The sequence below is a fragment of the Anopheles arabiensis genome, chromosome 3 (genome assembly GCF_016920715.1).
Source record: "Anopheles arabiensis isolate DONGOLA chromosome 3, AaraD3, whole genome shotgun sequence".
Taxonomy (NCBI): Eukaryota; Metazoa; Arthropoda; class Insecta; order Diptera; family Culicidae; genus Anopheles; species Anopheles arabiensis.
The window spans coordinates 23,055,059-23,070,254 of NC_053518.1; the positions used below are offsets into that span (position 1 = coordinate 23,055,059).

A 15,196-nucleotide genomic window follows, 5' to 3' on the forward strand; every position below is an offset into this window, starting at 1 on the left:
GCTTATTTGAATTAACGGCGTTTTTGTATTAGGGATGAATGTAAATTCGGTAGGAGTTTTAATAATTTCGAATTGCATGGTAAGGGAACGTTCTTATGTAAAAAATAAATGAAAAATGCAACTGATTTAATATCCTTCATTACTCCATGCTCTCAAATCTTTTGAAATCGATACATTAATACATTTTATATTTGTAAATCAACAAATTTGGACCTGATAGCAGCCTGTTGTCATCAATTGGACCTGATGATGAATAATAAAAATGTTAGAAAATCTTCTATCACAAAATTGTATGAAGTTATCTAAAAAAACTGTTTTGCAAAATATTTTTTCCAAATATCTTTTTTTTACAGAACTTTTTAGGACTGGAAGTTCTTTCTTCACCTCTAATTGAAACCAACACATTGAACGTTCTATTCAGACAGGGAAGTTTTTATTTTATTTCTAGCATAAAACAGATTCGTTCAGGGATTCGTTACCGGTTTCCCTCTAAGAACCCAATTTGCCTCTCATACAGCTCAAAAACGTCAGCTTAAACCAATTGCGGTCGACCTGTATCGCTGCAAGAGATGATTCAATAGAACTAAATCATCCGCGTCACATCAGCGCGCTTAAATGCACAATAAATACACCTCACCAGCTCGCTCTAGTCGGTAGTATAAAACGGTTTCTAATACTATTCGTGAAATGCAGTCTAAGTTTGTCGTAATACTACTAATTACTTTGTTCGACGTTCCGTTGGTAAGCCTAACCTTTAAAAAGAAAAAGCACCCCAAAACGGGGTGGAGTTTGATTTTTTTTTTTTGCACACCGCCGTATGTAGTTAAGGAATGTTCTTTTAAAAATCAGGCTTAATCAATCGATCGATTAACAACTACTTGCAAGTGCTGTCTAGTTTTCTTTCTTATAGTAGAAATGCAGCTACTGCACCTACTCTCTATTATGCTAAAAACTACTTGCAAAAGTAACGCTAAGGTTGGAAGAGGAAGCGAAAAACACAATCAAACAAAAACTAAAAGAAGTAATGATACTAAATATTGCAACTCGAGTTCCATTCGTGTCTTTGATTAAGCTTTCGTTTGGTGACGTCTCGTACCGTGCGTAACGAGTGGTTGTTTTTTTAAAGTCCTCCAGATGCGCGACAGAAGCATTCGTAAAAGTGTGTCTTAAGTGAAAATCCGTACCGCAAGTTACTGGACAATCGCCCGCCCAGAGTAACCCTTCGCGTTTAGCTCATCGATGCTCTTCTTGCCACTGCCTTGCATGCGCGATGCCAGTCCACATGTCTGAAGAATTGAAAAGTAGACGAATTTTACATTTAAAAAGCAGTCTTGATTTGAATTTCCCACATCTTCTACTTACTATCACGGTGGAAAGTGCCAGCAGTGCCGCTAGAAGGCCCGATATGACGACAAAATTCTTGCACTGCTCCGGATTCTGCTGGTAGCGCAGCGCATCATCGTACTCTCCCGGCATTATGACCGTATATTCAATGTTTTCCTTAAATTTGGTGTACTCGGTACGGTTCCGGGACTGCTCATCGCGCCGTCTTCTGCCAAGTCCTACAAAACAGATCAACGATGTTTTTTTGCGGAGTTTAGTACACCGAAACTTCTTCAAAGTTAAGCTCTTCATCAAACACTCACTCTTGGACGGTTCGTACATATCCAGACAAAAGTCCGGCTGACAGTCCATCGCGTCCATGCACGCCTTAATCTGCGAATGGATCCACAGCGTGCTCCGCTCCTTCATCGAGCTCAGCAGGAACGCCTCAAAGTCCAGAAACACCTCGTTCGGCTTGTCGCGGTACCGGGCCGGCTGGTGCGGTATGATCGACGCAAAGTCCCGGTTCCGGCAACCATCCCGCACCAGCGAAACCGATCCTTGCGCGTGCGGATCGTCCGGATCGGGCGAAACCGTTACCTCCATCAGCTTCACGTACTTCCACACGCTCTGGGAGCTGATGCGGGCCCGCAGCTGCAGCTTCGTACCGATCGGGACGGCCTGATCGACCGGAACTTCGTTGTTGGTCACCGCCGGCAGCGAGGTGGCCGAATGGTTCTTCAGCCCAGCCAGATTGCCGCTGATGCGAGCGATCGGCGGCGCCTCTTTGTACAGCGCGACCTCGTACTCCAGTCGGCCCGGTGTTTCCTCTACCACGCCCGAAACGCGTGCACCGTGTGGGCTGGCGGGGGGAAATAGGAAAAATAACACCCAAAGGAACCAAACAATCAAAACAAACCAATCAACCTGTGTCGATGCTAGCTCCAAAAAAAAACCAAAGACGGAGGACTGGGGGAGCAATTTGGAATTAAGGTCAACCGCGCACACTTACAAACTTCCCGCGAATCCGGCAGCCTTGTTCTGGATAACGGTCGGTTCCGGCGGCTTACACATGATGATCAGTTCCTGATCGGATTGCATTACCACCGATGGAAACTGCGGGAACCAGATACGGACGTGCACGAACCCCTGTTTTGGGAGGAAGAGACAGAGAGAGAGAGAGAGAGGGAGAAGATGATGGGCAAACCGTACACCAAAAAGCAATTTCTTCATTAGCCTGGTGCATCACGGCACCTTACCGTGACCCTATTACTATCCTAACGCCCGGAGGCTCGTTTTTTCCAACCAACGCCCATATCGATCGTGCACAAGCCTGCCAGGCGCTGCCCGGTTCCGGATTAATGGAACAGTAACGTTCTTCGAATGTTGTGCGCCGTGTTGTTTGGCAGTTTTTTTTTGTAGTTAATTGTTCATACGTTTTTTGTTGCCTGCTCTCTCAAGAACTTAAGCAGCCTGCATTCGCTACACGTGTGTTTGTGTGTAGTGTTGATGGACTGAAACTCTTAACCCCTAACCAGTAGAAGCGCGTAAAAACTTACATTTCGTTTCAGCACACCGCACCGTGAGAAATCGGTAATCTTCAGATCGTACGCCAGCTCGCTCACGTCTTTACGATCTTGCTTGATGGAGCAGGCAAAATCGGCTTCCGGATTCACGGCCCGGTCGTCCGCGAACAGGGGCGCCCCCTTGAAGCCGATCGGTTTCTTCAGCTTTGCCGTTATAATGTCGCCCAGGTTGGAGCCTTGCGATGCGAACGAGCACTGTATGTCCGTCACTGGTGTGAAAAGGTTAAGTGGAAATGGGGAGGTATTATTGGTATGTGGCATTTGATACAATGTGTTTGGTTGGAAGGAAGGCTTTTTTGTGGACATTCTTCATTAACGTATAGCGCAGCATACTTACCATCATAATCCTGTGCTCGAACCAACGGCAATAGCTAGACCATGGGAAGAGAACGAACACAATTAAGTATGATTTTTATGATAAAAATGTAATCAAAAAGGAACAACCGGCAGCGTGCGAGGGCGTGCGCACCGCCACGTCCATATGGTGCAAAATGGCCTAATTACGCAATTACAGCATGATCGCTTGGGAGGGGTTTGGGGCTGTGAGTATATGCAGGAAAGGCCAATTGCCGCACAGGCATGCGTATGGTACCGCGTGGTTCATGTGCGCATGTGCGCGAGCCACTGCCACTGACCTTCTTGTTTCTTGCACTGGACCCCAAACCCCGAGTAACCAAATTGATCAGTAACCTCTCCATTCAAAGCGGTCCACCACCACCACCGCCACCCATCGGCAAAACACAAACATCGGCAGAGGAATGAAAACAAACCCAAAAATGCCCCTCGCCGTAAATGCTTTTAACGGAAGAGCATTGGCATGCTGTGGGTTGTCCGGTTTGCTCGAAATTCACCTACACACCGATCGAGCAGCGAATGGAGGAGAAACGAATTTCGATGCTGCCCGCACGAACAGGGTAATTGCCATAATAGGTGGCTCAACGCAGAAAGGTGCTATTGTTGTTTGTTTTCCCTCGAGTGGTGCTTCTGGAGAGGGTCTGGTCAGGTGTTGTTCCGAGCATTGAAGAACGACTACAGATCAGATGTACCCCGTTTGAATGGTTTTTTGGAGGGGCTAGAATTGAGGTTTTTGGTGAGAATGCGGCCAGCGTAAAGAATTTAGTGTGCGTTGAACTAGACTTTAATTTAAAAAAAATTAGTTTAAAATGGAAATTGAAGAAGTTGATGATGTTGAATGTAGAGAATGTTTGTTTTCTAATCCAGCTTATGCTTCTAATATACAATATTCTTTAAACTAAGCAACAAATCAACAAATATCACATAAATTATGTTTAGTTTGTTATTCCTTTCCCATACAAACTCTCACTTACAGCACTAAAGAACATGTCTAATTCTATTTTTAAGATTTGGTAAAGATTGAGGTGACATTATGGTGTGTGGAGGCGTCCGCCATTCTTGTTCTTCTTCTTCTTCTTTAGCACAACCAACCATTGTCAACCATGGCTTGTCTATATCACTAGTGGGCTTAGCTTTCAATGGCTTATTGATTATCCATAGTCCATGTCCATCCATGTGTCCATTCGGGGCTTGAGCACATGGTGGGCATCTTGTTAGGTCGTGCGAGTTGATGACTGTACCACGATGCCGACCAGTATCCACCATTAAGACTAGGATAACGGTTTGGTTGACGAAGACCCGGTGAGCCAGTGAGTGGTTTCGGACAGTCCTGAGGCAGGCCAAGACTGCCAGGAAGTTTCTACAGTCTGAGTTTTACATACAAAGCTTGGTGATATTTAAACAAAATACCAAGCGACTTACGCTTTTACTGCCTGGACATATTAGTAGGCCCATCACAGGACTGATCCATCATATTAGATCGTGTAGGACCACCAGTTATAATCCACCAACACGAGTGTAAACCCTAGAACTTAGGCGGTCACACGAATGTAGGTCCTTAGTTTGTGTAATGATCGATTCACCTCTAGTGAGACTGTGGTCTTTAGGTAGAAGTAATGGCTCCTTTAAAAACGAAACGTCTCAATACTCTTAGCTTGACAGCTTCTCTGCAACAAGAACTGCCCGGTTCAGTGGTACAAATATGTCTAGTAAAAGCCTGCATAATACCGGCATGATTCCAACGGTTGTTAAATGAAGCAGAGAGAAATACAAGAAATAAGGCATTCATAAAAATCAATTCCTTCTCAAGATTTTACATTATATTTCAATGAAACCTTCCTTTTTATCAAAAATCATGCATTGCATCATACAAGCAAACGACGACAGTAAAGGCGTGTAATCTTTTAAAACATTTAAAAAGCAAGTTGAGCGAAATTTCGCAATTAAAAGAATTTACAAACATTTTTCACTCCATTAAATTTACGAAAATAGGCATAACAATTGTTATATTTTAAATTCTACCAATGACATTATTAACTACTTAACTTAAATCCAATACTTTTTAAAACGCACAATTTCAGAAATTAAGTTAAATTTTTGCAAATAAAGCTATTGGCTCCCTGTCACAATTTGATGCCTTAGAGACAAAAAAATGATGCCTTAGAGAAAAACATAAGAGAGTTAGAGTCTAAATTTAGCGGCAACGACTGTATATCGTCTGTATTATGCATTTCGAGTGTATTATGTCTGTAGCCGTGTGGTGTAATTAATAAGAAGATAAGCCAATATTTTCATCTTGAATCTCATATTCATAGTTATTTAATTTATTTAAAATAATAAGCCCTGAGGCTACGTAATGGGTAAATTATGAAATATAAGATCAAAACTTATGTATGCAAACCATTCTAATTAAAAATTAATTCATTTGACATGTATTCAACACACGTTCGTTTTAGCAAGATTTTGTTTTTAAGAAATAAATTTACGTAAAATAACAAAACATTTAATCAATAAATACTTGCCTAAGCTTAATCAAAGCAGTATCAAAAGCAGTACTTCAAATTCAAATTGCTCTAGTTAAACGTTAATCAATAATGTCAACAGAAGAAAGCTGTCGCATGCCCTCTTTAGTTAAGCGATAGGTACACATGTCATCGAACAAACGCTATTAAATATCACTAGACAGCAATGCAATGCGCAACACAAAAATAGTTCACTAGCTTTGATTGCACGTGCATTTTTGTTTTTCTATAAATCAACCCTCCATTGACCGCTAATGAGAGAGATACACAGCGGCAATCGTATAACCTGCCTACCTTACGGAACACATTTAATTCGATCGATTGTGCGTTGCCCTACAAACCCACTAAAAAACATCCCAGCTTATGCTTGGCAATCTTGCCACTCTTGCCCACAGTCGTCACATATATCGTCTCGTGTTTTTGTTGCTGTGCGTATTGACTGTTTTGTTCGCAGCTTGTTCGTCGAGCAGCTTGTTAAGCGGTTTTCATCAAATATGTCGAGGATTCCACGTGTGTGTGTGCGTATTCCCCCGCCTGACAAGGAACCCTTTCCTTCGAACCTGTTCCGTGGTTCAGTTTGTTTAATTTTTTTCCCTACTTCTCATTCGTTCGCCTCAGCATTTTCGTGCCGTTTGAGCCGCATTTAGCACTCTCGCTGCTCACCACGTGTCCAGCACTGGGAAGCTCGGGAGCGGCCCATCGTGCGGCGCAGGAAAAGTGCCGGCTATTTAACGGCTCCCCCTGTTCGTGGCTTCACCGTTCGTGGCGGCCCATGTGGTGGCTGGTTCGATTACGCATCAAAGTGAAGGAGCGAAGTGGCTCGAGAGTCGAGAGCTGGATGATACAATTATCCAATAAGGCAAACAAAAAAACCCTCAATCCGCTGAAATCGCATGCCGCGATCGTAGCGGGAAATTGTGAAGGGAAAACTGACTGACAACAAACAGACGCTGAGGTGAAGCGCGGCCGTAAAAACAGGCAAAAACAAACGAACCCAGATGCCCAGCCCAACTCAACATGCTGGGGGGATGGTCAGTGGTACTGCGAGCTGCTTGGGCATGCTGGGCAATTTACACAGCGCAGCGCCGGCCCTACAAAACTGCACCTGTTGCCGAGATTTAACGGATATTTATCCGGTGCAGCTCGATAGAAGACACACGCACACTCTAAACAAAAAAAAAACGCAGCAGGAGAAATACAGCAAAAAAGCTCACTTTCTCACTTGTTCTAGAATTAATTGTGTTACTGTGTTAACTGCTTTTTTATAGATTTTTGTAATTGTGCTGCACTGTGCTGTATTACTGAACTAAGGTAATGCATGGGAGAGGCATGCATTGTTTAGCGAAATAAAACTATTACAAACTTCCTGCCCACATGATGATCGTATTCTAGTTTAAGGCTCAGCATGGTCAAATTTCTTCATTAACAGTAATGACCTTGCGATTCAACAGACACAACTCTGCCTCTGCCCGTCACTGAACAAACCCCCTTTTAACAAAAGCATTCGTTTAATTTTATGCAACCACCAGTGGGGACTGAACCGCAGCCAGCAGCCAAAGTGCATGAGAACCCACTAACCTCTTGCCACGATGGGCTTGTGAGAAAGTGTGAGCACCAAATGGAGGTACTGCCTCACTACCCGCACAAACACACACACACACTACGTCACAGTAGAATAAAATGTGGAACATTTTGGATAGGAAAATTGCCACGATTATGATTGCCACATTTGCATAGCAGCAACTAGATCATAACATCATACCCTGCCACTTATGCTGTCTGGCGTGTCGCTCTGTGTGTGTGTTTGTAATGGTTCGGGGGACAGGTGGCACGACGGTGGCAAAGATTGTGTAGAATGTATGCCAGCAGCCAGGCCCGTCGAGAACTTGGACATCAAGATTGCAAACGCAGAAACGGTGTCGACAGTTGCTTGCGGACTGTCCATCGCTTGTGAGCTGACCGATCATCGTCATATACCGAGGGGCATTGTGTGCTAATGCCGGACGGCATTGCAGTTCGGTTGCCCCATGGTTCACACGTGGTGGACAAATTTTGTGGGGTTTGGGGTTTCGCTCGGTACACACTGCCTGAACTTTGAGCGCTGTCAACTGGTGGTGTGGCGGCTTAATCATGCTGACACAATTATGCCAATAAAAACACACACAGACACAGAGCTGTACGAAAGCTGCAGCTGTCGTAAATGTGTACTTTCGTGGGTTTTTTTCCTTTTTCCACCCCTTTTGACTTGCGCATTTGCCCCGCCACGGTACGGTACTTCCATTGCCGGTGCGCTGAAATGGACTCCGTGATGACAGTCTGTGCCTCAGCCTAAGCTCATGTGTGTGTGACTGAGCGTGAAAATACGAATTTATGAAATTGAATCTCAGCATAAAAAACTGCAGTGCCCCCCTGCGTATGCCCTTTTTGTACCTTTCTTTCCCTTGCTTCCATTACGAGCTGACCGCGTTTCCGCGAATGCGCGCTTGGGATTTGAATGCGCTTTCGTTCCCGTCGAAAACGTTCTGTGACGGAACGGCCCGCCCGCTGGTGTTCCCCTTTTTGCGAAGTGGGTCTCTACCGAGGGCAGCATGCATGCACCCGACCAGGCAAGTGGGGAGACTGCAGAGAAATTGGTGCATGAATTTTGATAGCTTTTCAAAGCGTCTCGAGGGAACGGGGGAAAAAAGCAGTCATTTCAAATCAATGGCAAAGGGCTGCACGCTGCACGCTGCACACAAACTGCCACGGATTAACTGTACACTGCAGGCTGCTGCAGGCTTTGCTGGCTTGGTGGATTTATCGCTTTAAATAATTTCACGCTCCAGTAGATCACGCTGATCGTGCAAGTAGCGGAAGCATCCGTTCTACGGGGACGGTTCGGTGCATTGGCGAAACGATTCCGTTGCCGGAACTGCATGCCTTCGACGGTGAGGGGGCCGGTTTTACATCGGCAACTGCACCTAGAAGCCGTAGTTCGCAGTAAAATCATAAAACAATCACTATTAATTAAATAATAAATTCCGCATAAACGAGGTTTACGAGGAAAGATTAGAAAAAGTCTCTCATCCCTAACCGCTCTAAACCCACTAATCAAAGCTTTCGTCATAGTCAGTCATTTGTCTCTCTCGCTCTCTCTCTATACGTGTGTGGTTTTAATATCATAGCACGAGATGGCCACGTAGCGGTACTTCAAACCTACCACTAAACGATCCCATCCCATCCCTGAGATGATTTATCAATTTGTACGATTCGATTCTCAAACTCACTCACTGTGTCTCTCTACCTTGATGCGCTCCCTTGGGCTGCATAACAGCATAACCACGCTTGCGGTTGACAGTTTAACTTTAAAACGCTATAATAATACCCCCGGCAGCACTTATCCGTTAGACTAAATTAATACCCTAATAGTACACCCGGCTGGCAAAATTCCAACGAACCATCCAACGATCACGGGGTTTTACAACCTCCGCTTTTGCTTTCTTCAGACCGCTGCTTGTTTGTTTCATTCATGCTTTTGTACATTTGTAACGAACGGTGTAAACCGATAAGCCGGAATTGCACTCTCCAGGGCAATATGCAAGCGCCCGGGTAATTTGTACCGGGCACCTTTCAGTGGGGAGGGGCGCATGCAAATGCACGTGTTCCTTTTTTGCGCTCTATTTGCATTCCCGTTGGCCTGAGTTGGCCCGCGGGAGTTGGCTTGTTTTGCACTTCGTTAACAAGAAGCTTAACATGCGCTCATCAACAGTTCTTTATGGCTTCGGGGGTGTGTGTGTGTGTGATACCTTGTTGTCCAAATGACAGTTATTTTGGAGGGATAATCTAGATCTAGCTCTGTTCTAGATCAAATCGTTCGGAGGCGCTTGTGGTTGAAAAAATAGGCAAAAAATGGATTGCAATTGCTAGCTTAATGCTCACAACAATAATAATAAAAATAACAATAATAAAATAAAAACCACAAATTTGATGATTCTTGAGTTTGATTTTTCATATTTTAAAAACTTTTCAATTTAATGTTTATAGTTTTATGCTTTCAAAATGTTGATTTGATCGATGCAGAATTTTATTTCAAATGGGTTATTATTGGATTTAACGTTCGATTTGAAATTTTAATAAAATTAATTTTTTCTCGAATTTCTTTAAAACATTAAACTACTAAACTAAACTTTTTTAGAAATTGGAACTTTCTGCTATTTATGAAAAAGTTGTATAAATTGAAGTTAAAAATAGATTATGGAACTTATTGGAAGTATACATAAAATTCATATACATTACCAACTCATTCCAGCTATTTATGCATTGCAGGAATATCCACAAAGATATCTCTTTGAATGAAACACTGTAAAACAACCAACCCTTTGCCTTCTTGAGTTCCCTTACTCTTACTCTCATTTCGAACATTCTTGGAATTATTTGCGCACGGGAATATCTTTTTTTTTGCAAAACCATACTGCAGCCTTGCGGAACAGCAGCAAATAGCGTGAGAAGTGAGTACAGCTATGCAGCGCCATCGCGGATGATACGGTTAACAGTGGCTACACTCCGTTTCGCCAAACAAGCAAGCGAAAGATTTCAACGATAGCGGTACCGACGAACCCGGGCCCTGCATTCGCTATGCAGCGTGGTAGCATTTGTTGCACCAGCTGCAAGTAAGCGCACTTGAAAATTGAGCCCTGAAAAATCATACATCCCGTAAACCGATGGAGGAGGGGGTGGCTCCATTACAATATATACTTTGATTGGTTGTTTTTAGACTAAACACACACACTGAAAAACTTCCTAGAAACAGTAGCAACACAACGTTTGTTCATAATTGCGTTCACTTACCACAGTAAAGAGCACTGCCACCAGGTGACCACTGCTGCACTCGACCAAACTCGATTTTAGTAGCTTCATTTTGGCTTTCGTTGTCAGCATTGAGTCCGTTCAGGCGATCCGTTATAGGGGATGTGCAGTGGTGCTGCTGCTGCTGCTGCAGGAAACCGTGCAACCGTGCAACCTTATCGTGCACTGCTCGTCATTCAAATCTCTGCTTGACCGGACGTCCAAGCAGTCACTGGGGCTGGGTACACTGATCTGCCTTCCCACCTGTTGTTGTACGCGCCTGCAAAGAAGGGAGCAAGATTAAAAACGTGAAGCAGCGAACCAACCGCCGAATGCTAATGTAAGTGCAGCAGCAGCACCCGTAATTATTGGTTTTCGTTTTCGGTATGGAAAGTAAGAAGGAACGAGGGCCCTCTAGCAAGGTTCATGGCTTTAGTGCAAAAAAAACGGAAATATCTAACGATCGCGAAAATTTAAGGTCTATTTATGGAACTAATTGCGGAGGGATTGTTTGGAGGAGATGGTTTGCACGTGGATCAGCCGCTTAAAATGGCAATTGATGCGAGAGAATGAGAGAAAGCAACACTCTTCAGAAGGTTCGCTATTACTGCTTGTGCTGCACTGTTCATCATACACTTAGATCCAGCTCCTACAAAACAAAACAAACTTCTTTTTATTGGTATCGATCTTTGTCGATCCTCCATTTACGATCGATCGCTTCTCCGTTATGTCTCACGCACATAAACCCTAATTAGGCACAACACTAGCAACACAAACAGAACCACCACCAACCATGATCCGCGTAACTAGTTTCGATTTCTGTCCTCAATTTACGGCGCGGTTTTTTCGCTCCTCCCCGCTATTTCTCCGCGACCGGTAACCGTTTCGTTATCGGCTACAGCGGCCTCCCGACACAACGGCCACAGCCACGGCCTGTATGTAGGTGAGCACCGATTACAAACCAACGCTTCGATCTACCGAGTGCGCGATAGGGGCACGGTTTAGATGCACTCGGCGACCGGTTCCCCGGCAAACCGGCAAACCGGCTCGAACACACTGCAGGCACTTCGAGCACCGATGACACCCTCGATCGTACAAAGCTGCTGCTGCTGCTGTCCTACAAACAGGATGAAATAAGGTTAAATGCACCAGCATCCGTGGCTGGTGCGAAAGGGCCTGAGCGGAAGCAGTGTCGATCGTGTGCACAGGGGCCCCCATTACCTTAGGGTCGGAAGAGATCATTTTCAATTTCGACCGCTTCCTGCGCGTGAAAGTCGGAAAATGAATTTGCAAAGTACGGTTTAGTGTCATGCGGACATGCTGGTCTGTCTGTCAGCAGGTGCATCAGGTGCAGCAGCAGCAGCGCGGGATAGTAAGATTGAATTTCTTCTGAACCCATTAAAGGGGAAAGTGCTGATGCTGGTCCCAAACCGCAACAGAGAAAGTAAGCGGTTCCGCTTCTAGCAGAACCAGTTTATTAATCTGACACCTTTACTAACTGCTGGTGCGGGCAGCACTGGAGGGTAATGCGCCATTGAAACGAGATCTTCGAAGCTTCCAAAACGCAATTTACACCGAAACGCCTTCCTAAACGCCGGGTATGCCCATTTGCTAAACTGCGCTGTCCCAGATATTTCCCCAAAATGGGTAAAAACCCCGCATAAACACACCCGAAACTTGTTCCAGGGCAAAGCGGAAAGGAAAGCTGATATCAATCGCCAAATTGCTTGTCTCTCCCTCTCCCGGGTGCGCTTCCAAACATGTTTCCCCTTTTTCCCAGTTGCCCAAACATTCCAGCCGATAGTGATCTCTTCAGCCGGGGGTTTACAAGCCCTCGTTTCGCTTAGGTGTGGCCCCAAACACCAACCGTACACATCAAAACAATAACAAGCAGCAGAGAGCGGGTACTGGTGGCGTCACGCCACCAGCCAGTACTTGTCGCCGGAATCTGAGAGTGTGGCGGCCCCGGCTGACTATCGTTTTTTTCACGAATCGCGTCGCGCGTGACACCGCGACACCGTTTCCCAAGAGTGGATGATCGAGAGGTCTCGATTTCCTTCACTCTAATTACCAAAAATCTCTTGCCCCGTCTCTCCCGGCATCATTAGCAGCACACCAATCACCGGGATTGGGGATACACACCACAGCAAACAATTCCTTTCACTCTCAGTGGCGCGCGTTGTGCTTTGTGCTGTGTGGCATATTTTTCCCAATTCCAAATCTGCTCGAACGCAAAATCGGCCCAATAGTACGCTTGAAGGTGCGTGAAAAATTAACCCGGAACCTTGTTTTTTCGGTGCTGCTTGGAAAGTTTGTTGGTGTACTTGTGTACAAACCCCCATTTTCGGCCTTCTCCTTAAATCGAAACCATCCCCTCCTCCCGAGGCTCAGTGATGCGAGTCGATTTAACACCGCTTTTCATACACCAAACTAATTTCACTCATTTCTCACTCTGCGGCGAACATTTCACTCCCTTGATCTCGACCTTGATCTCTTCGGGCCCGGTGCGATCAGTGGAGAGGGAGCTGGACGTTTCTGGATCGCAGTTACGGATCTGTCACACCCGCACGGGCGGATTAAATCGTTACTCGGTTTCAGTGGGATGACCAAAATGGGACCAAAATGAGAACTAATCAACCGTGCTTTAGAAGGAAAGTAAGTATGTGCAAAACAAAGCAAGCGGATCGTTACGATTCCTTGTCCCCCCACCGGGCCCTACTTTAATGCCTGTTCCGACTGTACCGAACAGTGTTGTGCTGTGTTTCCCTCGCTTCACACTTTATCCATCACAATCAATTGGCACACATTTTCGACGCGTTTTCCTTTTTTATTGCCGCCAAGCCGGCCGGCTGGTGCGGTGCAAACCGCGCTCCCGTTTCGCGTGTTTTTAAACACAAAAAGGGAAAACTTAAAAAAAAAACAATCCGACCAGCCACACAAGCGATCGTCGTGCATCGATCATAATCCAAAATATGACGCACTTTGAGTTTGAACCAAAAAAAAAAGGCGGGCGGTAACAGGGCCGGAGATGGAACCCCGGACGATCGCGCGCAATCCGATTTAGGTTAGGCGCGGAGAAAGGTTGAGCTAATTAATTACACCTCCCCCTGTGGGACCGCGTGCGCTCTAACGAACTTGCTTACCACCGGTTCGCTAAAGCCGGTGCGATGCGATCAACAGGTTTGGCAGGGTTCCATCTCCGGCTGATGGATGGGCGAATGGGGTGACGAGTTGCTGATCGCGTTGCATTCATCGCCGGGGAATCAATTGGTACAGCGTGCAGCAGGAGCTGGTCGATTTGTTTAATGCCGCGTGCTCGTTACAAATGAGTTAAACTTTAGTCGATCGTGGACAGAGTGGAGCATAAATAGGGGGAAACGTTTGCAGTGAATTGCGTTAACATTAATTTTTAGGAGCTTAAACAGCAATCGAATGGTTCCCTTGACATTTTTTACTGATCAAATAGTTCGGAAGGGATGGAAAAATGTCTTCAAAACCTCCTTGCCATCCGCTTGCATGTTGACAAATTAAATAGCATTCTGTACAAACTATCACCACCATCATTGAATGACCTGTCAAGAAAAGCGCTTTCTTCGTCAACAATTTAACCCACTTCCCATAGATCGAGCGCTGTGGCTGTGGCTTGATCGAAGCGGCGAAAAAGCACAGTGAAATGCATTTTAAAGTGCAACGAAATTTAAAAGCCAGCAATTGTGAACGCTTTGTCGAGCCTTTGTCTTTGCGCTGATGCCTTATGAGAGACAAAAAATAATGGCAATCCAGCATTACAGTGCAAATTTTGTCTCGTGGCTAGTGGCGGAAGTTGAAGATCACTCGATCACCTCGTTAGCACGGTGACTGTAATAAATGTTTTATGCCATTTTACAATGTCGATATAGGGTGTGAAGCAAAGAGTAGCACTAGCTTTAGAGCTTGTAGTCCCACTCTAAACCACTTCATCATAGTATTGTTTAAGAGTTTGAGTAGCTGTACAAATTTATACAATTTTTATCATTGTCCCATTGCCCTATCGAAGACTCTCCGACGACAGAACCATCCCGTTTACGACGAAAATTACACACAAGTCAGTACATTTCTTGCTCATTGCCTTAGCAGGTTGCCCCGCAAACCGTGGAACCGGCTGTTCCATATTCAACGCACCGTAATCACTGCACCGGGGGTAAGCTCCAGCAACTTCTTCACCGGCACACACTCATCAACTGCAGCAGCTCAACCCGAACGACAACTGGCAACTGGCAATTGCAATCGACCGCGCGCGCACACACTCTCGTACACACTGCAAATGGGGACAATTTTTCCAACCGTTGTCGAACGGGAGGTTGCGTGACAAATTCCTTTCGCTTCCCACCTCTGTTTTGTTGGCACGCGTTTTTCGTGAAATGGGGAAAATTTTATTATTTTATTGTTTTTGCGTTTTGTGAACTGTTTATGCTTTTTTTTGGAACTAACACTCCCACTAAACCACCAACACCTACAATTGCCGATCGCGTTAATGATACACTTCACGTACACGCGTGTGTCTTCGGGAGGGGAGTTTTCCCCGAGCTACTCCGGTTGGTAGGTCCG

The 15,196-nt window shown here is 45.2% G+C and overlaps 1 protein-coding gene across 2 annotated transcripts; it reads right to left on the reverse strand.

Moving 5' to 3' along the window:
* Positions 1-411: 411 nt before the first annotated feature.
* On the reverse strand, positions 412-15,196 carry LOC120901908. Of its 2 annotated transcripts, XM_040310271.1 has the most exons (8): positions 14,771-15,196; positions 10,613-10,889; positions 3,247-3,280; positions 2,883-3,118; positions 2,336-2,472; positions 1,647-2,185; positions 1,363-1,562; positions 412-1,286 (listed from the first exon to the last, which is right to left on the reverse strand). In XM_040310271.1, the coding sequence occupies exons 2-8, from the start codon at positions 10,700-10,702 to the stop codon at positions 1,191-1,193; spliced, it is 1,332 nt and encodes a 443-aa protein (XP_040166205.1). In that variant the 5' UTR covers positions 10,703-10,889; positions 14,771-15,196; the 3' UTR covers positions 412-1,190. The 2 variants fall into 2 exon arrangements, with proteins under 2 accessions (XP_040166205.1, XP_040166203.1); XM_040310269.1 differs by having other exon boundaries at positions 1,363-2,185.

Excerpts from the sequence above, each read along its gene's own strand:
- LOC120901908 (XM_040310269.1), bottom strand. The coding sequence starts at position 10,702 with ATGCTGACAACGAAAGCCAAAATGAAGCTACTAAAATCGAGTTTGGTC. Across the intron at positions 2,186-2,335 it reads GCCGGATTCGCGGGAAGTTT|CCCACACGGTGCACGCGTTT; the intron begins GTAAGTGTGCGC and ends TCCCCCCGCCAG. Across the intron at positions 1,287-1,362 it reads TGGCACTTTCCACCGTGATA|ACATGTGGACTGGCATCGCG; the intron begins GTAAGTAGAAGA and ends TCAATTCTTCAG.